At 37.4% G+C, this 26,464-nt stretch overlaps 1 protein-coding gene and 1 long non-coding RNA gene across 3 annotated transcripts in view; both read left to right on the top strand.

The window, feature by feature from the left end:
• The window catches only part of VAPA (VAMP associated protein A), a 44,292-nt gene that overhangs the window by 307 nt on the left and 17,521 nt on the right, over positions 1 to 26,464 (top strand). For both annotated transcript variants that reach the window (XM_027068471.2, XM_027068472.2), the window contains exons 2-3: positions 22,480 to 22,632; positions 26,089 to 26,192. In XM_027068471.2, coding sequence (XP_026924272.1) covers positions 22,480 to 22,632; positions 26,089 to 26,192 — 257 coding nt within the window. The remainder of the gene's footprint in view (positions 1 to 22,479; positions 22,633 to 26,088; positions 26,193 to 26,464) is intronic.
• Positions 7 to 15,806, top strand: LOC128312300 (uncharacterized). The gene is made up of 2 exons (XR_008291380.1): positions 7 to 641; positions 3,064 to 15,806. It is a non-coding gene; the product is annotated as an uncharacterized LOC128312300 (long non-coding RNA).

Below are 26,464 nucleotides of genomic sequence, written 5' to 3'. Positions count from 1 at the left end.
GTAGGCAGGGAGAGGGCAGCTGACCGGGGTGGGGCGGGCGGACGGCGAGATTTAGGGTGGGTGGGGGGGGGTTGAGGGAAGGTCGGCGGCTGGCCGCGAGTGAGCGTCCCCTCCCCCACGGCCCGGCACTTTTCCATTCTCCGGCTGCGCCCCGCTTCTGCCCTCGGCCCGCCTGCTCCGCGCCCGGCCCGCTCCCTCCCTCGCCCGCTCGCGCCTCGGTGCGCGCGCCGGCCGGGGCGAGGCGGAGGGGCCCGGCCCAGGCGCCGCCGCCGCCGCCATCTTGCGGTCCCGCGGGGGCGCCTCCCGGGTGCTGTCCGCGCCGCTGCCCGCGCCTGGCACTTGTCCTTGGCCCCCGAGGGCCGTCGGGCGTTGTCTGGGAGGGTGTGGGTGGGCGGTGACCTTAGAGCGTGCGCTCCAGTCTGCGGCGGGAAGGGGGGCTCTGGGGGTGGCGCAAGTGCGTCGGTCGCCGGCGCCGGCTGTCAGCGGCGGTGGGAGGCGAGAGGCGAGGCAGCGGTGCGGCGGCCCTGGACTCGGTTCCGAGAGAGAACCACCCTTCGGCCTCGAGCAGGGCCTGGGTGGAGCCGGCCCTCGCAGAGGGAGTTGCTGCCTCCCTTTTTACCTTGTTTAGAACTCGCTGTCGGGTACCTGGAGCGCTAGGGAGGCGGAGAAGCCCGTGAAGTTCTCTGGTTATGACTTACCCGGTTGTGTTGGCAGAGACCCAAGCGCGTGCGGGCAGGAAGGCTATGCGTCAGCCCGGGAATTGATAGTAGTAGGTTAATAGTAGACGTCTTCCTGGTCCTCCCGTGTGACATTTCAGCTCACCTTCTGTGCAGGGCGGACCTGGTGTTTGTCTGCTCTTGTTTAGCCCCTTAACTTAGCTTATTTGCTGCGGAATCTTCCGTATTGGTGACTTTTGCCTTTGCGTTGCGGTTTATGTGGGGGCCGATGAGGTGTTACTCAGCTCTGGAGCGTCCTTGTATATTTTGTAGCAACGCCTGTGATGAATTGTTAGTCCGATTTTGGTGATTCCTGAGGAACAATCTAAGGGGCCCCTTGGCCCATTTGGGTACTTTAGGGAAGAGAGTTAAACTAGTTTCTTTTTAGGAATACTGAAAGTGTGTGGAGATCCAAAAGCAGATTCCTTGCTGTCTTCATTTAAGTGTATTGCGAATCGCCTTTTGGATGATTCCTTATCTTGTATTTCAATTTCAGCAGCTCCCATGAGAAAATTTTTGTGAAATGTGTAGCTATTCCAGTGCTTAAAACAAATGAAATCCTTCGCTGTTGTACAAGATTGAGTCCAAAGGAAAAACAATTGTTTTCCATAGGAAACGTTTTGAATAGTTTCAGGGATTTTAAAATACTGTCTTCTGGTATTATGAGAGTAATATTGTGTAACTTCTTTATTTTGTAAGCTTTGTAGTACATTTCCAAATATCTTTGAGTGGAAATGTAAGTGAGCTCCTTTTCTAGTAAGGGTTTCAAGACCACTCTTAAATATTTTGAGGGGCACTAAGTGCGTCTTATTGTAACAAGTTCATGTGTGTGGCATGCTGTCACATAGCTTTAGCTGAAAGAAAAAAAAACACCTTTGGGGAATCATGAAATTAACTTATTTTAGGTAGACATTATCTTTGGTTGGAGGAATTTAATGTAAATCTCTATAATCGTATATAACATATATTTTTGAGAAGTTACAAGAATTTTTGCTTTTACTTTTTGACAGGCTGAGTTTACAAAGTAAATTTCTTTTACTAGATGAGCATGTGTGTATTACCATTAGGGACTTAGAATCATTAAAAAGCCAGTTTTAGGCCAGGAAATGTCTACAGTGTTTGAAGCTTTCTCCCTAGAGAAGTTGTAATGTTGCCATAGTAAGAGACTAATAATAGTGGAGAACAAGCTAAAAACAAAAAAACCACCTAAAACCCTACACAGTAATATTCATATAGTTCACTTACTTCAGGTATTGAAGAGTTATCACTTATGATTATAGAACAGGTTCTTCTTGTGTTAGGATGAAAGTAATTCACGAGGACCATTTTTAAAAGTTTGGACATCTATAACCACTTTTTAAAATTGACTTTAAAAAAAGTGTTTCATTGAAATGTTTATAGAAACACATTCAGCTGGGCCACTTAGCGAACACTTACTGAAAGCTTTGTGCCATCCCTAGATTTGATTAAGACTAATTCAAGTTACTAGTTTCTGTTTAGGCCTTGAGTGCTAAACAAGGTGGGGAAAGGATTTACAGATTGTAGTTTAGTGGGAAAAGTATACGGTTAAACAGTAAACTGTTAGGTTTTATCTTTGCCCTTGAAGAACTCTGAGACTAGTGAGGGAGACGTAAAAGGCAGATAGGTGCTGTAACAAGAGGCAACACTTGAATGAAGAAGGAAGCCCGCCCGTTAGGAAGCTTTCTTAGAAGAGGCTTATTTTCATTTTGGGGGGAAGGATTGGGCTAGGGAGTGGTTGTTTACTCAACCCCTGATGGGAGAGAACATGTGGCTTATACTTAAGTACCCTGTCAGTTTGCTGTGTGCTTCTGTTCTAGGGTGGGATAAAGGAGAGGATTGGGAAGGAGGAGGGATAGGATGAATTGGGAGGTGACCTTTGGTGTCATTTGATTCTTTCTTAATCTTATTCTTCTAGTCAGAGGTAAATCATTTGCTTTGATGTATTCAGTTGCACATTTCAACACTAGGAGACTCATTTAGAATCAACAATGTATGCTTAGTTTGATAAGGCTATAAAGTCATTTCATTCTGACTTGCCCTAAATCACCTGTAAATTTTAGTTTAAGTCTATTAAAAGATAGTTTGCAAAATTCTTTATCATTCAGTAGGTTTATTCGAATTAGTTTGAACTCTACGTTTGACTAGGATGGATTCTCTTAAGTGACTCATTTAATCATTCTGAGAATAGGTGGTGAATTTTTCTGTCACATGCCTAACAATCATCTTGGTACAAATTATCAGCATTTTGCACAATTATGGAGAATCAGATACCAGTTTAATGCATTTTTTAAATACCTTTGTATCTTACTTAAAAATTTTGTTTTAGGGGCACCTGGGTGGTTCAGTCGGTTGAGCGTCCAGCCTTCGGCTCAGGTCATGATCTCGAGGTTCGTGAGTTCAAGCCCCACATCCAGACTTGATTGCTGTTAGCCTGTCAGCGCGAGCCCGCTTCCGATCCTGTGTCCCCCTCTCTCTGCCCCTCCTCTGCTTGCATTCTCCCAAAAATAAGTCAATATTAAAAAATTTTTTTGTTTGATATGATTGTCAATATACGAAAGTGCTTTTATAATGGTGTAACGAATTCTACAGTAGCTCTTCTGTTGCATTGGTTTAATGAAAAAGAGGTAGGTATTTTCAAATTATGTCGAAACCCTGGCAGTAATTTGACACAGAATTCAGGTTTGAAATTTGAGGTTAACATATGAGAGGCTATTTTTTTTGTCCTTAAATTTTTTACTATTATGAAATTTCTTCCTTTGTAGTATACATTTTGTTTTTCCTACTTACTAGTAGTTTTGGAGAAAAGTTGGAAGAAGGAAATTTAGAAAATGCTAAAATAAATTGTGAACATATTCTTCCTACTAATAATCCGAGAAAGGAAAATAGAGCAAAACCGTTGTGTTGAAGGTGGCCCGTCACAATATCATGCCAATAAAGAAAATTAAGCTTTCTGAGGACCCCAGGAACCTGTGGTGTGTCAGCCAGAGCATCTTTGAGTAGCACGTTACTAAGAAGTACAAATGAGGATAGAGAGTACTTTTGCTCTTGGCAGATACTTGGCACATTTTTAGGTGTTTCGCATCAGCTCCTATTTCACAGTGGCTGCATCAGATCCCTGAGGTGATTTCCCCCCTTTCCTGGGCCACGGATGACGTCTTACTACTCCATTCCTTAAAAGCTTTCAAGTAGCTCTTGATTGCCCACTGGATAAAAGTCTGATTTTTTTTTTTTTTTTTAGTGTGGCATTTAAGCCCTTCCATTTTGTGCTGTCTTCTCTTGTAACACCTGCTCATCTGCACACATCCATACTTTCTTGCCTGAGAAAGAAAAACCCTCCTCATATCCAAGCTTGTTTGTTCTGCTGTTTTTGTTAAGGTAAAATCCCTCATGACTCAACGCTTAGACCATGTTCCCTCAGATATTTTCCCTCTCATGTTTTCAACCACTGGGTTCTTCTTTTAAACATATAAATACACTTAATTTTTTCATTTTAAAAAGAAGCAAACAAAATATTTCTTTGACTCCCAAGTCCTTCTGGTACATGTCCCTCCCTGTCCCTCATTTCCTTTGCAGTCAAACTTCTTGGAAAAATAGTCCATGTTCATTCACTATCTGTCCTGTATCTCACCTCCTGTTCACTGTAGTACTACTCTCTCCTCACTGCTTATTGATTGCCGACCACATTGATCATTTCCAATTTTTATCTCTCTTTGGCACTTGACATTGTCGGCATTTCCACTTTTTAAACAATTGTTTTCACTTCCATATACTTCTAATTTTCTAATTTGCTCCCTTTATTGTCTCATTTGTGGGCTTTTTAAATGCTAATGTTTCTGAGGTTCTGATTTGTTTGTTTTATCTCTAAACTTTCCTTGTTCAGTCTCATTGTTTTGATGGCTTCTCTTTCTTTTCCTTGCTCTCTTTGCACATGTTGGTACACACTCAAATTTGTATTTTTTTTTTAATGTTTATTTGTTTAATTTTGAGAGAGAGAGCGCACAAGCCAGGAAAATGGCAGAGAGAGAGAAGGAGGCAGAGAATCCAAAGCAGGCTCTAGGCCTGAGCTGTCAGCACAGAAGCCAGACAGGGGGCTCGAACTCATGAACCCTGAGATCATGACCTGAGCTGAAGTTGGGTGCTTAACCGACTGAGCCACCCAGGTGTCCCTCAAATTTGTATTTTAATTGGGACATTGTTGTCAGTTTTAGAATTACTTAGTGACTATCTGGATTTGAGTTGTAACTCAGACACTTCAAACTCAGCATATCCCAAACAGGTGTTTTTTTTTTTTGTTTGTTTTTTACAACCCAAGCCCGTGCGTCTTCCCATCTTTTTAATATTTTGGTGGCATCGTGATTACTCATACAGAAATACTCTGTATGTCTACTAATTAAAATCTGTATTTCTGCATCCCAGGGATAATTCTTGAATCTGTACCCTTTAATGAAGCTTTATTTTTAAATTTACTTATTTTAATTTGTTTATACAATAAAGATTTGACTTTCTGCTCTATGTAGTAAGTGTTGAATAAGTGTTAGAATTACAGTTTGAGTAAAATACAATCTTTGTTTTCATGAGGCAGTTGTAATGGGAGAGATAGACACTAACTGCCTAATTAGAAGAAGGAAATGTAACTATGAAGAGGAGTGTAGTGCTATCAAAATGTAAAAAATGGGGGCGCGTGGGTGGCTCAGCCAGTTAAGCGTCTGCCTTCGGCTCAGGTCATGATCTCACAATTCATGGGTTCGAGCCCTGCACTGGGCTCTATGCTGACAGCTCAGAGCTTGGAGCCTGCTTTGGATTCTGTGTCTCCATCTCTCTCTGCCCCTCCCCTGCTTGCGCGCTGTCTCTCTCTCTCAAAAGTGAATAAACATTAAAAAAAAAAAAATTAAAAAAAAGAAATATCTTCCTGGTCAGGGAAGACACAATTGGATTAAGATTTTCTAATATGAGTAGAAGCTATTAACCTAGGTGAAAAAGAAAGAAAAATACAGTGGAAGCAACATGTGTTTACAAAGATCCTGTGGCAGGAGGGAACATGAAGCGTTTACTGTTACTTAACCTGTTAAAGTAATATCTCATGTTATTTACAAGCCTGAGTCAGTGTAACAGTAGTGGAGACAGCCAAGGTGAGTGTGGTGCTGGTTTGTAGGTTGACTAAAGAGTTTTGTTTTTATCCTAGCCCACTGAGAGATTTAAGTGGGTGGAATGGTAGAAATAGAGGGAATGGAGTGATAATCACATTTGTATTTAAAAAAAGCCATAATTCTGGGGGCGCCTGGGTGGGTCAGTTGGTTAAATGTCCATGGTTTAGGCTCAGGTCATGATCTCACAGTTTCATGGGTTCCATGCTGACAGTGCTGAGCCTGCTGGGGATTCTCTGTCTTCTCTCTCTGTTCCTCCCCCATTCACACGGTCTCTGCTTCTCTCTAAATAAATAAATACATACATACATACATACATACATACTTGTGGTAACGTAAAGTAGTATTAGAAGGGAGATAGAGATGAATTAGTTTCCTCAGTCCAGGCAAGAGGTGACTACTTGATTTGAGGGACTGGTATTAGAGATGGTGAAAAGTTCAGGAGGATCAAGCCAGTGAAACTTGGTCTATTAGATATGCTCACAGAGAGTACAGGTATCTTGGCCGTCTCTGAGATTCCTCGCTTATGTAACTGGAGGAATGGTGGTGCTGTGTGCTGAGCTAAAAAAGGAAACACTGGAGGGGCGCCTGGGTGGCTCAGTCGGTTAAGGGTCTGACTTTGGCCCAGGTCATGATCTCACAGTCCATGAGTTCGAACCCCACGTTGGGCTCTGTGCCAACAGGTCAGAGCCTGGAGCCTGCTTCAGATTCTGTGTCTCCCCTCTCTCTCCCTCTGCCCCTTCCCTGCTCACGATCTGTCTCTCTCAAAAATATTTTAAAAAAATTAAAAAAAAAGAAACCGTGGATATTTGAATGAGGACCATGTGCATTTTACTTGGGGTTGTGGGAGAGTGGTAGGATGAGGATCCTCATCTCATTAGGTATGTTAGATGTGTTTAGGACCCTCCAAGATATTAATGAAAAGGTAACTGGTAGGTTTTGGTTATATGGATGTGTTTTTCAGGGAGAAGTCTGGGCTTTGGGGAATTATTTATTTCAGGTGATTATCTCTTGTCTTTTCTCTACTAGTCTGTAAACAGACCTGCTTTTCTCTAGTGTCTCTCTCTTTAGCCACACTGCTGCTAGAACTACCCTTTGCAAAATGCAAACCTCATATTCTTGCTCCCTTGGTTAATAAAGAACCTGGCATATTTTCCCATTATGTAGATGAAAAAGTCCAGAATCCACTGCCTGCCACCCCATTTCTCTTCTACACATAGCTTTAGGTTATATGAAACCATTTTCCCAAACACTTTAAGCTGTTGCAAGACTTTGCACATGCTCTGTCCGGAATATTATTCTCCCTCATATCTGACAAGGAGTCTCCAAGAATCTCTTCCTTTTGTGAAGTCTTGGATTCTTGCAGTCCAAGTTGGTCACTGCTTTCTTCAGGCCACTATTGAAGCCTGTGCTTATCTGTGATAATCAGCACTTACATACCACATAACACAGTATTTATATTTACGTATTTTTTCTCTCCCAAACTTTAGGTTAACTACTTGAGGATATATTTATTTCTTTTATTTTTACATCCATGGTAACAGGATCTGGCATGGGTGATTGCCCAATAAAGTTGATGTATGGATAGGACTCCAGTGGTTTCTCCTATAATTCCCATGTTTTTCGTCTTGGATCTTTTTTCTGTAGGGTTTTTCATCTGCCTTTGCAGGTAGTTGTGGTTTTAAAATTTTTTAGTTTCGGGAAAGGGATAATAGGGTATTTTGTTAAAAGCTGACTAACCATAGATTTTTTTTTCTTTTTTGTGCTTCACCTTTTTCATTTGTGGAGTGACAGGCAGGATTAGGTGATTTCCTGGGTGTTCTGGCCCTAAGGATTTTGAATATGTGTGACATCTGAGAACAAAAAGAAAACACGATTTTTCAGTAAAGTAGACAAATAATATACAGTAAAACATTGGTTTGTGAGCATAATTTGTTCCGGAAACCTGCTGTAATTCAAAGCTCTCGTATATCAAAGCAAATTTAACCATTGGCTCAGTTGTGATCATGTGATGTTCGGCATCATGTACTACTCGTATCGCAATATATCACTCATTTATCAAGTTGAAATTTATTGAAAATGTTTGCTTGTCTTGCGGAACACTTGCAGACCAAGTTACCCACAATCCAGGGTTTTATAGTGTAAGGAATTGGGAAAACTTGAGTTATACTTCAGAGTTTAATATTTTCTGATTGTCAGTATTGGTAATTTTCTTATTGGTTTACTGCATTAGTTACCTTTTATTAATTTTATATTTTAGACTGAAAGCGAGCAGGGGAGGGGTAAAGGGAGAGAGAGAGAGAGAATCTTCAAGCAGGCTCCACATCCAGTACAGAGGCCCAGTGTGGAACCTGTGGGGCTTGATCTCACTACATTCAGATCATGACCTGAGCTGAAATCTAGTCAGATGCATAATGGACTGAGCCACCCAGGTGCCCCTGTATTAGTTACCTTTTAATTTCCTTTAAGTAAGTCCATCCTTTACCATGCAGAGATGTTCTGTGAAGAGAGTTTAGTAAGCACCCTTTTATTTTTTTAGACGCACTTCCTGATCTTTTTCTTGTGCTTTTGTATCTTAACCTGGATAGATTCATTGAAGTCTTATCTGCCTTTCAGAGGAGAAAGTGGTTAATACAGGATGGATCCTCAACCTTAAAAAGTTGTTTTAGAAGAAAATTAAATGTAAGAAGGGAGCTATTGTATGCAAATCCTTGTTTATTATAACTGAAATGGGACACAGATTACTAGATAAAAAGTTTAAAACTTCTTATGAAAGCTTTCAAACATTCGTAAAAGCATAATGAACTTTTATATACTTAAATTTCATATACTTAAGTTTAATGATTATTAGCATTTTATATTTGTTTAGTTTTTGTTTGCTGTGTATTTTTTTTTTTTAATGTTTATTTTCGAGAGAGAGGGAGAGAGAGACAAATCGTGAGTGGCAGAGGGACAGAGAGAGGGAGACATAGGATCCAAAGCAGGCTCCAGGCTCTGAGGTGTCAGCACAGAGCCCTAGGTGGGGCTCGAACTCACGAACTGTGAGATCATTACCTGAGCCGAAGTTGGACGCTTAACCTACTGAGCCATCCAGGCGCCCCAGCTGCTGTATAGATTCTGGATAACGACATTTCAAACCGAAATACTTGAGTTTGCTTTTCTAATAAACAGACATTTTCTTTACATAGTTGTGATGTCATTATCTTAAAACCAAAAATAATTATTTAACATCATCTAATATTTAACCTGTTGAAGATTTCCCCAATTGTATGTACTTCTGTTTTTTATTTTTTAAAGTTTATTTATTTTGAGAGAGAGAAAGCGAGCAGGGTACGGACAGAAAGAGGGAGAGAAAGAGAATCCTAAGCAGGCTCTGCACTGTCAATGTATAGTCTGAAGTAGGCTCAAACTCAGGAATGGTGAGATCATGACCTCAGCTGATGCTTAAGTGTCTGAGCCACCCGGTCTCCCTTGTATGTCTGTTTTTTAGCTGGTTTGTTCAGCTTACGCATTGCATTTGTTTGTCGTGTATCCGAGTCTTAATTTTAAACACTGCTTCCCCCACTTTTTTTTTTTTTTTTAATCATACTCTTGTTGAGAAGATCAGGTGGTTGAATTGTCAAATAGTCTAGGTATGTGTGGGATGTCTTTCCTGTAAATTTGGATTTAGATTTGAGGGCTTGATTAGATTTAGGTCAGTATTTGGTGGTAAAAATAATTCATGGATGGAATTGTGTCACATCAGGGATAGACAGTGTCTGGTTTTCCCAGTTTTAGTGATGTTGATTGGTGGTAACAGCCTTACTTCCACATTAAAAAGTTGCATAAATATGAGCCTGTTTATGGTAATATGTGCAAGAAAAAAGATTGGAAAGAAAATATTAACAAGTCATTGGCTCTACTTTAGGATGTGAGTGTCTTTTGTATTTTTACTTTTCTGTTTTCCAGGACTTCTACAGTGAACTCTTTTTTTATACAGTGAACTCTTTTTTTTATAAGAGAGAAAAACTTAAAATTGTTTTGTTACTAGATAGCTTCGGAAGATGAGATCAGAAGGTTTTCATTTGTCCCTCCTGTATTGTTTTGTTTAATTTTTAATTAATATTTTAAGTGTTAACAGTCTGAGGTCTTAATTTTTTTTAATAATAGGGCAAGTTATAGAAAGATAAATAGAAAACAAGTCCAATGTTTGCAACCTTCCAGTAACAGATCACAAATCAAGGTATATAAAGACAAATAGAAAACCATGATTATCTCAAAGTAGATCTTATTTATATATCTAAATCTAATTTGTAAATCATAACTATATAAATGTGTCGTTTCTTTGAGCTCTTGCTATTGGCATCAATTGATGGTCTCTTGTAAGAAGTATGACAAGTTTGTTTGGGGGTGTTTACTTCTCTGAGAATGGCTTCTGTTTATAGATTCTGTTAAAGAGCCAGGTGGCTCTAAGCAGCAGATAGATTTTTAGGATCCCTCTTCCCCCAGTGTTGATTGTTTCATGGTGAGCACCTAACCCAGGGCCAGCCAATACATATGCTGATGACTGATTAGTCAAAATTTTGATGCCGCCCCTTTAAACACACTTAGTTTAGATGCTAGGCTTTAGGTCTTTAAAGCAGGCTGATTTGTGCCACGTTTAAGCAGAAGCAACTCCGTTGAGAGAGAAGAGGGAGAGAAAAGCAGGCCAGAGATCTTGAAGTCCCAGGAACCAGTTTCTCTTGAATGCAGCCTCTTCTTTTGAGGCCAGCTATACTTCATTTCCTGTGTCCTAGAGACTCTTTGTATCTTTACAATAAACTCTTAAGTGTGATTTTTGTTCTTCATAATAAATTCATTGATTAAACAAGATTGGACTTCATAATTTGTGAAAATATGTTCAACTTAATGATTGTCCACATACTTCACTTTGTGAAAATAATCTAAAACCAGTGTCTTAAATTTTTATGGGAAAAAGATTCACATAGATGTTTTTGAAGACTTGTCATTGATATGACATAGTTTGCCTGGTTGCTTTTCACTGGCATTTGGAATGTTCTTATAACTAGAGTAATCGTGAACATTTTGTACTGTTTTCAAAATTCAGGTTTAAATGAATTAGTGTAGTTAATGTGTATTTTAGCTTTTTAAGGGTGTGATTAAATTCAGTTACCATTTTTACAAATAGATATTAACTAAAAAAGAATTAACATGAGAGTACTTTAAAATACTTAGCTTGCAATACAATTTGTTAGGTTTCTTATGGGCCTGCATTTTTACAGCTTTTATTTTGTAGCTCTGTGCTTCCATACATATCCGTGTACATACATATATCCATTTATATATATATTTACTTTAGTACTTGGAGAATCTGACATGAATTGGAGTGACTACCATACTTTTAAAGGTATAGGGTATCTTTGTTTCCTGTTTAGTTTTCTCTATTAAAAAAATTACCTTTATAACTTACCAGGGAAGATGAATCACTTGGTCTTGTTTGCTGAGTACTTTTCCCACTGCCAAAAACTTCAATAACAGTGAAATCCTCAGATGTGTTTTTCTGAATCTTTTCAGTTTTCCTCCAGCACGTTACAAATAAAAGATTTCATGAACAAATGAAACTAATATGTGTACATGTTTAAAAGTCCCATCTGATTATAAAATAAGTGCTTAATGTAGAGAATTGAAAAAGGATGGAAAAGTGTAAAGCAAATAAAAATTACTCAATCTTACCACCTAGAAATAATCTCTGTTAACATTTGATATATTTCTTTTTATATATTTTGTGTGTATAATTCTGCATACTTATATTCTGTATTTTTGTTAATACTACCATTTCTCATAGTACAGATATTTTCAAGAATTTTAGATCTGTAAATGGTGCTAAAAACATTTATTTTAATTTCTCTCCAAATATGCATTTTCCTTTTATTTCCTACCATCTTACTTATCTAGACTTTAAAAACTTTTCTAAACTCTTCAGATAGGGAGCACTTCTATTTTAATAAAGATGTTAAATTAAGTAGCGTGCATCCTTTATGTTTGGCTGTGAATAGAAATGTTCTCTTTCAAATAATTTTTTAGGTGTGTGTGCATCTTTTCTTTAGTAGATGGTTACACAGTGGAAGGACATAATTTGTATAAAGTTACAAATCAGAAGGATACTTCATTTCTGTGAAAAGATAATTTATTGTTTATGCTCTCTTTCCTGTTTTCAAGACACTGGGATTGTTAAAGTCAGAGTGAACAGCCTATGCATCAAAAGGTCTGAAAAAACACTTCTAAAATGTTTACAATAACTTTATGCAAAATGTTAATAAGGCTGTGAGAATTTAGGATTGAATTATCTGCCATTTTACCATGGAGTAGAAGATAGGCAGTAGGTGAAGTTGATCATAATGTCACTTTATTTTTTTTTTAGTTTTTAATTTTGAGAGAGAGAGAGTGCATGAGCAGGGGAGGGGCAGAGAGAGTGGGAGACACAGAACCCGAAGCGGGCTCCAGGCTCTGAGCTGTCAGAGCCTGATGCAGGGCTTGAACTCATGAACCGTGAGATCATGATCTGAGCCGAAGTCGGATGCTAACCAACTGAGCCACCCTGGCGCCCCCGTAATGTTACATAATTTTAAAGCCCAGAGGAGCCTTGGAAGGTCATTCTGTCTACTAATGACCCCTGTCTACTGCAGGGGTTAGACTGTCCTGGAGAAGTCAAGTGATTTGGTCGGGGTCAATCACCTGGTTAATAGTTTTAGCTCTAAAGCCTCAAAACCAGTGTACTGTGTTACAGTTTTTATGAAAGTCATAGTACACCATTGATGACAGGAGCTAGCCCCTCCCTCTCCAAAAGGCTTCCAAAGGAACAAAGAAAATAGATGTTTTGACTTTTTACTTAGGTGCTTTTCCATGTGAAGGTAATGAGTGAGTATTTAACTGTGTGATCAGAACACTACTACATTATTTGAAAGTGGTAGAGGAGAAATAAGACATGGTTCCTGCTTATTGATGAATTCTTTTAACTATGATTTTAAGACCCTAGAATGGGAAAATTGATTTTTTCTTTTTGAATGGCTACACACTTCTGTACTCAGTGTATTTTGGAGATTTTTTTGTGATGCACTCTCATCATGTATTCATGATACATTATTAATGTCAGGATCCATATTTTTATAATTAATGTTAGTGAAACTTTATAACAAAATATGTTTAGTGTTTTTAAAACCTTCTTGAATAGCATTGACTCATTTTGTTTTCCAGAAAGTAGTACTCTGTTTATTTGGACAAAAATATTTGTACAATATAGTATTTATTCACTACCCTCTATGCCAGGGATTTTTACAGCTGCTGGGAATATGGTAGAGAACAGAACAAAGACCCAGTCTTTGTGGACCCCACATTCAAGTCTGAGATTTCAATGTGTTTGAAAAAAAATATAGAAAATGAAATAAATTAAGGTGACTTCATTTTTAAAAATTCTAAAGAAAATGTTATAGGGCTTTCTTGGATGTAAAACACAGGATATTTTCTCAGTGTTTATGATACTTCAGGAAATACTCAGTTGTTGACCTGTATATGGGACCAAGGGAAATATATCCATTTAAAAATCATTATCATATATTAATGATTTGACTGCAGTTTCATGCTTTATTGCTGCAGAAATCTGCCTGGAATGCTTATTATGAATTAGGAAGCGATTGTAGCTAGGTAGTTTGCATAAAATACATATAGAATTTATGAGAGTTCAGGCTCTGGAGTCAGACCAGGTTTGACGATCAACTTCCACTGCTTTGTAGTTTATGACAGGTGTTTTAACTTGTTGCAGGCAAGTTATCTGTAAAATGGGGATAATAAAGTGTCTTGTTAAAGCCTATGAGGGACATAATTCATGCAAAGTTCTTGATACAGGGTGAAGGCTCAATAAAGGCTAGCTGTTATAAAAATTTTTTTGTTGTTAACACTATTTTTACTGTTACTACTGCCATGCTACTATTACTGTGCGAATTCTTAATTGATATTCTGTATACTATACTGTATCTACTTCACATACATAATTTAGTATGACAGGTATTCAGTGTCATCTTCATGTAACTGGAAAACTGTTTAATCAGTGATATAGCTATTAATTTGCTAAAACCTGTGGAAACATTGAATAAAGTGTAGTCATCACCTGCTTTGCTGCAGCAGAATTATTTATGTGTTTGAGCTGAGCATCCAGCTTTCCTTATTAGAATTTTTACCGATTCTGTTTCAATAAAGGAAGGATGAAGGAGTAAAAATGTAATGGTCAACATAAATGACTTATGAAGACCTAGAGTCATAGCATTTGAAACAGAACATACATATTTCTGACATTTTTGTCATTGTTGTATGTTGATGAAAAAGAATTCATGTGACTGTCCCAACGATACTTCCAGTGTGTATTTACTTAACAAATAATATTGAACAGCTACTATGACTTAAGGTCTGTGTTAATTACTTCAGTTCATTCAAGGAGGAAGTGAATGTTTCTTTTTAGGGGAGCTTGTAGTTTTGTTGGATAAGACATATATAAAAAAGTAAGTGAGAAGTGCCATTGAGAGGTATAGACTATGTATTGTGTGAATTGTATGGTCAGTCATATTTCTCCTCCAAGATTCATGCTTTGGTTCATTGCACTGTCTGTTTTTAATCATACAGAGGCTGCTAACTGAGTCTGTTCCTTATAGCCAAGAACTCAGAAAGATCTTGTCAAGAACTAAAGGGTCTAAAAATTGAGTGTACTACAATTTTATGAATATTGGTAGAAAAGATATATGTGATCCCCGGGTTTAGAGACAAAGGACTTTATTCTTCATGACACTACATACAGCACGAGCTTTATATTTGTGTTAATTTCCTTTGCCTCCTCAAAGGGCAACACACAGGGGTTCAGTTTAGGCAGATGCTGTTCCCATAGTGGTTCTGTGTCATAGCTGAGACTGTCCCTTGAGCGCAGGGAGCCTGAATCTTTCCTGATGGGCTACATGGAAACTTACCTGACCTTTTTTCTTAGAGGAAGACCTATTTTACTAGCCAGTAAGCAAACCTGTTCTCTCCTTAGGAAGGAGACATTGTTTTCCAAGACTGTTCACTATTTAAAGACATCCTTGAGAAGATAGTCTGGATGAAAGCCCCAGGGCCTCCTATTGGCAAAACATGTAGAAATGCTAGAGGCCAGTAGAGACTTCTCTCCTAATAGGCCTCTGAGTAGGTCATCTAAGTGGAAGTCACACAATAAATTTCATATATTGGGAAAAAAAAATAAATGGAAGTCACAGAGTTCATGAATTAATGTTCATGTATGTTGCCTGCTTATTTTAAGCTTCATCTCAGAGGCATTTCTTTCCTTTTTCTTCTCTCTCTCTTTTTTAATGCTTTTATTTATTTTTGAGAGAGGCTGGGAGGGAGGGAGGGAGGGAGAGGGCATGAGCAGGGGAGGGGCAGAGAGAAGGAGACAACAGAATCTGAAGCAGGCTTCAGGCTCTGAGCTGTCAGCACAGAGCCTGATGCGGGGCTTGAACTCGTGAACTGCAAGATCATGGCCTGAGCTGAGTTGGATGCTTAACCAACTGAGCCACCCAGGTGCCCCTCAGAGGCCTTTTCTGTTTCTAAAATGCTCTATGCTCTGTACTACTGCTTATCATGAATTAAAATTTGATTCTTTTCAGAGTAAGCAAATAGTGAACTCAAATTGATACGCATATTGAGGTGTTTAGTAGAAGTGAGTGTACTGATGTCTTCAGCTTATTTTGAAATGCATTAAAAATAAGATGGATGGGCAGAGAGATGAAATAGATAAGTCTTAAAGTAAATACAGCAAAATGTTAATTGTAGAATCTAGGCAATGGATATATGATTGTTTACAATGATTTCAATTTCTTTGTATGAAAATTTTCAATACAATGTTGGGGAAAAAGCCAACTGTTCTCTTCCACAACTCAGTTTTCTTTGCACCTAAACTCATCTTGACATTTCAAGAAAACTTCAATGGCAGTTCGTATCAAAATGTGGATGGGTGACAACATTTTAAAAAATTGTTTAGTCAGAGTGGTTGTACTTTTTTAAGCTTATTGGGGTTCCTTTTAAGATTGTCGGTTTGGAGAATAAGGGTCCCACTATTTAGAAGGAAATCATTGCTCTGAATGCTAGCATTTTAGGTATACTGAGTATAAAGGGTATTTCATGCTGGAAAAATATTTTTAGGTAAAGGAGGCAGGCCATTCCCACTTGGGACCTCCTTCTGGATGAGGTGACTTCAACTTGTGCTACATTTTTGAGATTTTAGCTTCCAGGTTTTTACAAATTTATGTTCAGAGTTTTTTTTTACATAGAGACAATATTTGTGTGTGTTACATTTCTGATTTTTAGAATTTGTTTCTGGGTATAGGATTTTGGCTATAACAAAATAACAGTTGTAGTTGGAATAACAATTGTAAGTAATAACAATTGTAGTTGGAATTAGAAAGTGACAGAAAATGTGGTGGCTGCTTAAAAGTGAGACTAAAGGAGGAGACAACCCATGTAATTGTAAAAGGTAAGGTTATTTTGACTGTAGCTTTTTTTTTTTTTCCAGTTGATGAGTACACATAAATGTAAACTATTTTGTGTAATTTTCTTGTTTTATATGGAATATAAATAGTGAAATTTACATATAAGCTAAAATTTCATCTCTAACATAGGATGTATGTATGGTAGCTGTGATTGGTGACTGGTATACTATGAGGTCATCTTAAAATGGACGCTTTCATCAATATCACTCATCATCAGGGAAATAAAAATCAAAACCACAATGAGATACCACCTTACACCTGTCAGAATGGCTAATATTAACAACTCAGGCAACAACAGATGTTGGTGAGGATGCGGAGAAAGGATCTCTTTTGCATTGTTGGTGGCAGTGGAAGCTGGTGCAGCCACTCTGGAAAACAGTATGGAGGTTCCTCAAAAAACTGAAAATAGAACTACCCTACGACCCAGCAATTGCACTACTAGGCATTTATCCACGGGATACAGGTGTGCTGTTTCAAAGGGACACATGCACTGCCATGTTTATAGCAGCACTATCAACAATAGCCAAAGTATGGAAAGAGCCCAAATGTCCATCGATGGATGAATGGATAAAGAAAATGTGGTATATATACAATGGAGTATTACTCAGCAATCAAAAAGAATGAAATATAACTGGAGGGTATTATGCTAAGTGAAATTAGAGAAAGACAAAAATCATATGACTTCACTCATATGAGGACTTTAAGAGACAAAACAGATGAACATAAGGGAAGGGACACAAAAATAATATAAAAATGAGGGGGACAAAACAGAAGAGACTCATAAATATGGAGGGTTGCTGGAGGGGTTGTGGAAGGGGGGATGGGCTAAATGGGTAAGGGGCATTAAGGAATCTACTGAAATCACTGTTGCACCATATGCTAACTAATTTGGATGTAAATTTTAAAAAATAAAAAAAATGGACGCTTTTAGTAATTGTTTGTAAATGTTAAACTAAGCAGTTACGTTAGACACCTAACAGGATTTTCCTCAATACAGGGATTTTTAGTAGTCCTCAAAACATGAATATTGGTTTTTACATAAATTGCTTCAGATGTTCACTTTCTCATCCAAACTGCTTTTCACTGTTGTTTTCAGGTTTTTTTTTATAGGTTACATCAAGGATCAGCTTTTCTAAAAAAAATTGTTTTGCATAAATGAAAAATATGTATGGTTTGTAGAATTGTCAGAAAGCGAATACCCATGTAATCACTGCCTAAGACAAGAACTAGAACTTGGCTATTATTCTAAAAACCTTCCTTGTACCCAATCCCAGTTACTATCTCTTTCTCTGCAAAGTTGATCCCTATCCTGACTTTAAGGTAATTCCTTTTCTTTCTCTTTCTTTCTTTCTTTCTTTCTTTCTTTCTTTCTTTCTTTCTTTCTTTCTTTCTTTCTTTCTTTCAGCACACAAACTGTGCATGCAAGCGGGGGAGGTGCAGGGGGAAGGGGAGGTGGGAGAGAGAGAGAGGGAGAGAAAGAATCTTAAGCAGGCTCCACGCCTAGCTTGGAGCCCGGAGGTAGGGCTCCATCTCACCACTGTGAGATCATGACCTGAGCCGAATCAAGAGTTGGACACTTAACTGACTGAGCCACCCAGGTGCTTCTACTTGTTTTTCTTTTCTTTCCTTTTTCTTTCTCTTTTCTTTTGATGTTTTATCTATTTTTGAGAGTGAGAACACAGGGGGGGGAGGGACAGAGGGGTGGGGAACAGAATATCTGAAGCGGGTTCTGCACTGACAGCAGCAAGCCTGGAAGTGGGGCTTGAACTCACAAACTGAGATCATGATCTGAACTGATGTCCGACGCTCAACCACCTGAGCCACCTAGGTGCCCCTACTTATTTTTCTTACTGGTTTAACCACTTAAGCATTGCAGAGGATAAGTTTTCAGTCAGTCAAGCAGATTACTGAGGTGATGCAGTGGTTTTTAACCCTGTTGGACATAGTACCCCATTTGTATATTTTATATTCTTTAATACTTGCTTTACTATCTCAAAATGAAATTCATATATAAAATTACCTACCAGCATAAAAATTAAAGTTTTAAAGTTTTTTTTTTTAAATGTTTATTTTTTTGAGAGAGTGTGAGCGGGAGAGGGATAGAGACAGGTGGGGACAGAGGATCTGAAGCAGGCTCCATGCTGACAGCAGCAAGCTTGAGGCGGGCTGGAACCTGTAAGCGGTGAGGTCATGACCCGACCTTAAGTCGGATGCTTAGCCATCTGAGCCATTCAGGTGCCCCCAAATTAAAATTTTAATATAATACCCTAACTATACCCTAAAAGAGAATTAAAAAAATAAATTTATAATGAAATATGCCTTTTAGTGTAAATGTTTGGGCATGACTATAACAAAAGACGTAGTGAACTAGCCAGGTACTTGTAACCTTCCTAATAACAAGTAAGTTTGGATTTAAGAGAATTCAACAGTTACCTGAATTGGACTGACTGGTTTTCTTTAACATTTTGAAATAAGGGCAAAATAAGAAAATTTGTGGATAAGGATAGAATCGGGTATGTCACCTACAAATGTCTCCTGACTGATAACAAGTGTGTTGTGGTGATTCAAGTATCATGAGTGGCATTACTGTTGGTAGAATAATTTTCTGTGATGGTAAATGTAACCTTTTCAAGAGGAAGGAGAACAAATTTTTCCTTTTTTACACAATAGATCTATTTCTGGAAAAGAGATTTTTTTCCAATATGAATTTGAAGGCGTATTTGATAATTTGAAGGAATATATGATAATTTGGTCGGATGAGGGCATGATATACATCATTGTATGGGACTGCCCAGGCATTGCAGAATGTCTAAGATCTTCATTCCTCTTCTCCCCCCACCAGTAGCACCACCCACCCAGTCCTGATGTTAGACAAAAATACCCGTGAGGAGAATCACCCTTGGATTTAGGATTTGGTTGTAGTGCTTACAATAAATTATGTAATTTTCCCTCTATTTTTGAGGGTCTGTAAAGGTGGATTTCATCAGGTCTTTCTAACCTGTAGGCTCAGGGATCTATGATATACCCCAGCACCCCCCACCCACCCTAATCTTCCTGTCTCACCCATATTCCCCCCCAAAAATTCCATGTAAAATTTTTGTGAACATTTCACTCACATGTGTTATTTTCTGGGGTAGTATATAGGTTTCATCACATTCTTAAAGGGTTCTGTGACCCACAAAAGTGGACCTGATGTTTCTTTCCAAGACCTCTTATAACAGTTAAATGTGGTCATTCTTATGCTAACATTCATCAGTAACTGCTGATTTTCCATTTTAACCGGGGAAAATGGGCTCAGACTCTGAACTATCTGCAGGGAGTTATTTCTACTGGGAGAGCACTGTTAAGATGCTTGGTTATAGGGACACAGTAGAGCAGAAAATTTCAAATTCATATGTTAGCTGGGCTTATTTGTTTGTAAGTAGGTAATTTCACATTTTACTCATACGGTTAACATGTCCAGTTAAGAACTTTGTTTTAAGTTGGTGGGCTTTTTTCTTTTTGGTGGGCTGTTATCTTCATCTTTAAATAGTTTGCATATAAATTTTCAGTATTATTTCAGAGTTCATATGTTGATGAAAATTGATATATGGTCATTTTCTAAATCAGTTTTAAAAGTCCATTATTTTGGGCACCTGGGTAGCTCTGTTGGTTAAGCGTCTGACTCTTGATTTTGGCTCAGATCATTATCTCACAGTCCTGGGATTGAGCCCACCTCAGGCTTCTTGCTGAGGTGTGGAGCCTGCTTGGGATTCATAGTCATTCATTCATTCATTCATATTCTTTCTCTCTTTCTGTCTCTCCCCCTCTCTCTCCCTCCCTCTCTCCCTGCCCCCTCGTGCGCACACACACACACTCTCAAAAATTAAAAAAGTTATTTTACCTTATTTTGGAAAATTGTTTTCCTCTAAAATTGGGATCATTTAAAAAATCTTACGTATGTTATAAAAGTATAGGATTGTTCAAAATTAAAGTTTTGTGAAAGGTTTCTTTTGTCATGTTACTAATAAATTGTTTTTTTGGCCATGCTTACTACTAATGTTAAAGTCTACTTGAAATAGTCCTTTAAAAATTTATGTATTCTCAAATATCTGTAGTAACTTCTGAATTTTGAGAATATTAAGAAATGGAATCTATATCTTTAAGACCCCTAGTTTCATCAGTAGTTTAAACTGTGTTGCTAGCCAATGGTATTGTGGGTTCAAGTGCAAAATGGACAGATTGCAATATTCCCCTGTACCTCTCTTTTGCTAGTGTATGGTGGGGTTGTTAAGTAGCTGCTTGTTGAAAAATGCAAGCATTTAGAATTAAAGAATCAAAGGGAGTAAGATAATATACAAATTAAATGATTTATTTGATCATGTAATTAAAGGTAGCCGTTTAAAAGATCATACTTCATATATATATATATTTTAAAAAAAGACCTATGTAACTGTTGGTTTAAATGACTTTTTCTTTAATTTTTTTTTGTAACTGTTTCTCTGTCTTTATGTTTTCTGCTAACCTTTTCTCACTTCTGTCTCTTCCCTCTTTCTGGTTCTAAGTCTTTGTTAGAAAATATTTTATAACTTAAAACTTCAAGCATAGAATAAGATTATTTCACTCCTTAGTACTTGAAATAAGTACCTTTTAATGGCCTGACTTTGAAGTCTGTTTCTTTTCCTCTAGTTGCTCCTGCACTCTTCCTAGTGCCTCTTTTCATTTGACTGTATTTGTTGTTCCCCATCAAACCTTTGTCTTAGATGGTTTTCCAGTATTCAACTAAATGGGAAACTACCTGGTAGAGCTGAAAATTTCTCATTCTGGGCTCCGAATGATAAAGTTTTAAAAGACATGCTTACTCTTGTTTCCTTAAATAAAGATAGCCTTTGTAATAGTAGTCTTTGATTTCAGCCTTTTTGCTTTTCAAAATATATAACTTAATGGGGCACCTGGATGGCTCAGTTGGTTGAGCATCCACTCTTGATTTTGGCTCAGGTCATGGTCTCACAGTTTCGTCAGTTCTGGTCCTGGGTTGGGCTCTGCACTGACAGCTTAGAGCCTGCTTGGGATTCTCTGTCTTCTCTCTCTGCCCCTCCCCTGCTCGGTCTCTGTCTATTTCTCTAAAGTAAGTAAGTAAATAAATAAAAACATTAAAAAATATAACTTAAAACTGATTGCTTTGAAAATGATTTAAAATTGCTTTTGTGTTAGTTATAAGTTATGTGGTTATTGCTTCCTCTTGGGACATATTTTTTAAATTTATCTTCTATGCCCAATGGAAAAAGTATTCATTTTATTGTCTGAATTGATGTACATAATGCCCTACAGTTTTGTTTTTTTTTTGTTTGTTTGTTTTTTTTTGCCAAGGTAAAAAATGGCCACAACCTTTCTTTTACCCCCCCTTTAACAAAATGAGGTTCTAGTAGTTTAGGACTTACTCAGTTTAGGCAGGACTGGATTACCTTTCTGGATTCTTTGTTTTATAATTTCACGTTTGGGTACATCACCAAAACTTAAAACTTTGTATTTAGAGCATTTGACACAGTGCTCATAATAAATACTTAACAAATATGTGAGTGAATGGATGAATGAGTGAATGAATTGAACCTAATTGAGATGTGAAGCAAGAGCACTATTGTCATTGGATGTAGTATCTTCAGATGTACACATTTTTGCAGTTTTCTTGGTAAATGGATTTAAAGACTGGCACTGGTTTGCAGACCACTGGAAAAACCTGATCTTTTTAGTAATGTGGTAAGAGCACACTATGTATAATAAAATTGTGGGCTTCATAAATTACAATGTTTGGAATACTTTTTATTTGATAGAAATAATACATGTTCGTGTAGAAATTTTGTAAAATATAATAAGGGAAGAAGAAGAAAATAAAACTCTTGTAAGTGTAGTACCTGGAAAGAAGTACTGTTAGTGTTTTGATACAGTTAGGCACACAGATTTCATTATATACTTTAAATAAAATTGAGATTGTATACATTGAATTTTGAATTCTGCTTCGTGTAAGTGTGAGTCCAGTTAAATTTTTTTTCTGTTTTTGTTTTTTAAACCTTACAGGCCCCTTCACAGATGTAGTCACTACAAATCTTAAGTTGCGAAATCCATCCGATAGAAAAGTGTGTTTCAAAGTGAAGACTACAGCACCTCGTCGGTACTGTGTGAGGCCCAACAGTGGAATTATTGACCCAGGGTTGACGGTGACTGTTTCAGGTAGCAAATCATGTTCTGATTTAGAACAGTATTAAATTCCGACATTTTTATGGTTATGTTTAATTTGGTCTTAATTAATAGAGTTTCATCTGGAGGGAGAGAAATTGTTTTTAAGTTATTCTGGCTTGCCTTTATATGTTCTTCTGTTACCTTACTATATGCCAGCTGTTTTAACATTTCTCACCCTTACCTTGTGGTTGGGGGTGTCTGTGGTCAATTTATAAGCAATTATTTTCAGTTTAAAATTTTATATCTTTTATTTCTACAGTTTACTACCACATTCTCTGCTCTATTTTATCTTTGAAATAATGTATCATTTTTGTGATTGATCCTTCTCTTCAGATCTCTAGCTATTGTTACATATTGCATGCAGCTGTACAAGTATTATTCAGAATCTTAGAAATGTACAGTGCCTCTTTTTTGCTGGTTGTATCAAATTAGATGAGTGTTTCTGCCTTTTATTGTAAATGCCAAACAGTTTAGTTTCATGACTCCCTTTTGTGTTTACTTGTAATCCAGGGAGTATGCTTGGTTCCTTCTCTGTATGGATTGCTTACTCCTGCTGTGGAGTCTGTGCTGGTGTCATCCTTAATGCCCTCCATAAACTTCCTTTCTTCCATCAGACTTCCCAAGATAGTTGTCCTTAACAGTATTACCTGACATAGCTGAGAAATAGGAAACAAGTATGAGAATGGGGGACCTTAATTATGGGGGACCTTCTTAGGCTTCACATGGAGACCATTTACTCTTCCTTACTAGCAGTAGATTTCGCTTCCCATTATATGTCACGATAACACATGGAACAAGAATACACATGGACCTCCCATCTCTCACCTCAAAATCTCTGGGGGCATGACCCAGCCACGTATATGTTTTTTTTGAAAAAAACAAAAACAAAACATGCTTGTGTGATCCTGGTAAGTATTCCTAAGATAATTGTGTCTCAGTTGCCTGGTTTTTACGTCCACAGCAGATTAAAAACACCAAATTATGCAAAGAGTGAGGGCCTATAGCAAGCACATGGAGAGTGCTTAGAAGTAGAACTTGACTGCAAAGGCAGTGAAGGACACACTGCCGAGTTCTTTGTGACACTGAATCCTGTTTCAGTATGTAGACTCAAAGACTCAGAGCTAGGAGTCCTTCTAGAAAAGATGTTTTTAGTGAATCTTACGATGTGGTAGCCGAGGAGGAATGTGTTGGTGTTTGTCCAAGTTGTCAGCTGATGGGAAAGATAGATGGAAAAGAAGATAAAACAATGACTACACTCATTCTGGAAGTTGCTCTCTAAATCTTTAAGCCTTTTAGCTAAATTGGAAGACAGAATTGTTTCTCTCCATGTAGTTTAAAATAGTTTTTTGGTGCTACCAGTTTTATCCTTAGGAATCCTTAAAACTATTCAGAATGACTTTTTCTTTGAGGGTTCTAGATTGCTAAAGTTCATTGTATTAATGTTTCTAAAGAAAAGTTTGAGTTGCGCAGGCCCAATTACATGTGGGTTTTTCCCTGTAAAGACAGTATAGTACTATAAATACATTTTCTCTTCTTTTTGATTTTCTTGATAATATTTTCTTTTCTCTAGCTTACTTTATTGTAAGAATACAGTACATAATACATACGGCATACAAAATAAACGTTAATCCATGGTTTATGTTCTTGGCAAGGCTTCTGGTCAACAGTAGACTATTAGTAGTTAAGTTTTTGGGGAGCCAAAAGTTGGATGTGGATTTTCAGCCGTATGGGGGGTGGGCATTCTGAGTCCCTGTGTTGTTCAGGGAACAGCCTGTACTTTTCAAAACACTTTCTCTCACGTAGCCCCTTGTGTTGGGCACTTGTTGTATTAAAAACTCTAGACATACTAGTTACTGTTTCCATGGTGTGCCTTTAGATCTTGTCCACCGAGAATTTAGCTCTTCAATTTTTAGTGTATTGCCTTTCCTTAAGGAGTCACTCAAACTGTTCTTCCACTGGCAACTGTTCCTTGATTGACTGTGCTACACACTCATTTCTTTTTTCTCTTTCAGTTGATGTATTCATGTATGTATGTGTGTATATATTTATATTTTTAGGATGATGTAACTCTTACTATATGGTCTGCAGTAACTTGGACTATAACTGTCATTAAGTCACAACCATGTTTTTTCAGTTCCTAGTGATGAGCTTACAGTGATTGCTCAGTGAAGGGTATTGATGGACATTCATTGTGCTTTATCTGGATTCTGAGACATCCTGTGCATTTTTTTTCTGCTATGTATTTGGCCCTTTAAAGATTTTTTTTTTAACCATGATGGGAGTTAATGGACTTCTTAGATACACCTTAGAAATAAGATTTTCTTATATGATTGGTATTTCTCACCATTGTTTAATTGCATTTGGTTTTTTTTTGAAAGTGTTGACACACATATATAGAAGGTATATCTTAGAAGTAATTTACCTGTTAACAGGGGAATACTTTATACAATACCATATACATATTTTGTGTAACTGTAGATCCATTCTTATAGCCATTTATTAAGTTTATATTACATAATTTGGCATCAGTTATAATCATATGGAACCTCTAAAAATCCTTTAAAAGGCTACTGAAAAGCTTAAGTGCTTAGAAATATTTGAATTTATAATTAGGACTTAAGAAAAATTCTTGAAATCATGAGAGTATATACCTTTTCCTCGTATGCCTTGTTTTTTAGAATCACATATAAACAGATTGGTAGACTTCCTGAGTAGGTGTTTATTTAAAATCTATTTTTCAAAAATTAGTTTAAAAATTTTTTTTAATATTTTTATTTATTTTTGAGAGAGAGACTGAGCAGTCGGGGGAGAGTCAGAGAGAGAGGGTGACACAGAATCTGAGAAGCAGGTTCCAGGCTCTGAGCTGTCAGCACAGAGCCTGATGTGGGACTTGAACTCGAACTCGTGAATCATGAGATCATGACCTCAGCTGAAATCAGCCGCTTAACCAACTGAGCCACCCAGGCACCCCTCAAAAATTAGTTTTATGAGAATGCTAACAAATGGTTGGGAGTTTTGAAGTTAGCTTTTAATTTCTCCTTTGCATATCCTAGCTAATTCTAAAAGATACTATCACTAAATACCAAAATGAAGCCTTATGTTTATGCCTAGTTTTAATAAACAATTTACTAGATTTTAATCTGAGTTTACAGGTATTATCATAGTTAATGTTGGCAATATTTAGAAAATTTACCCAAACCTAAATTTAGAGGGGACAATCATAGGTTTATATTTATTTTTTAAATAGCTATTTATTTTGTGGGTTGTTAAAATAGTTGGAGCTATAAAGGTGATTCTGGATCCTTACTGTAAATAATCCAGTATTATGTTTCTTGAACTCTTTCTGGTTTTCTTTAAATTGGCATATTAGTGAATGAGGTAATAGGAGTGATAAGAAGCAAACACATTCAGAATACACAAAGTAATGTGACCTTTCTTCTTATTTAGTAATGCTACAGCCTTTTGACTATGATCCCAATGAGAAGAGTAAACACAAGTTTATGGTACAAACAATTTTTGCTCCACCAAACACTTCAGATATGGAAGCTGTGGTAAGTATAGATGTGAAACTGAATTTATTTTGGGGAATGTTTTTTAAACCATGGATTTGTATAGTTCTCAGTTGAGAAAGCTAATTTTTAAAATAAAAAAAACCTTGTAAATCTGTTTATTACAGATAATTTCAAAAATGAGAGAATTTTGAAATAGTAGAAATACTATTTCTTAGAAACACCTTAGAAATGCTACTACTAAGAATGCTGGCGATAGTAGGTTTCTTTAGGATTTTGTAAACAGTTCTGTGGCGTTGCTTGGTAACAGTGGC

This window comes from Acinonyx jubatus, chromosome D3, assembly GCF_027475565.1.
Source record: "Acinonyx jubatus isolate Ajub_Pintada_27869175 chromosome D3, VMU_Ajub_asm_v1.0, whole genome shotgun sequence".
NCBI lineage: Eukaryota > Metazoa > Chordata > Mammalia > Carnivora > Felidae > Acinonyx > Acinonyx jubatus.
This window is presented reverse-complemented; position numbering and strand designations above follow the sequence as displayed.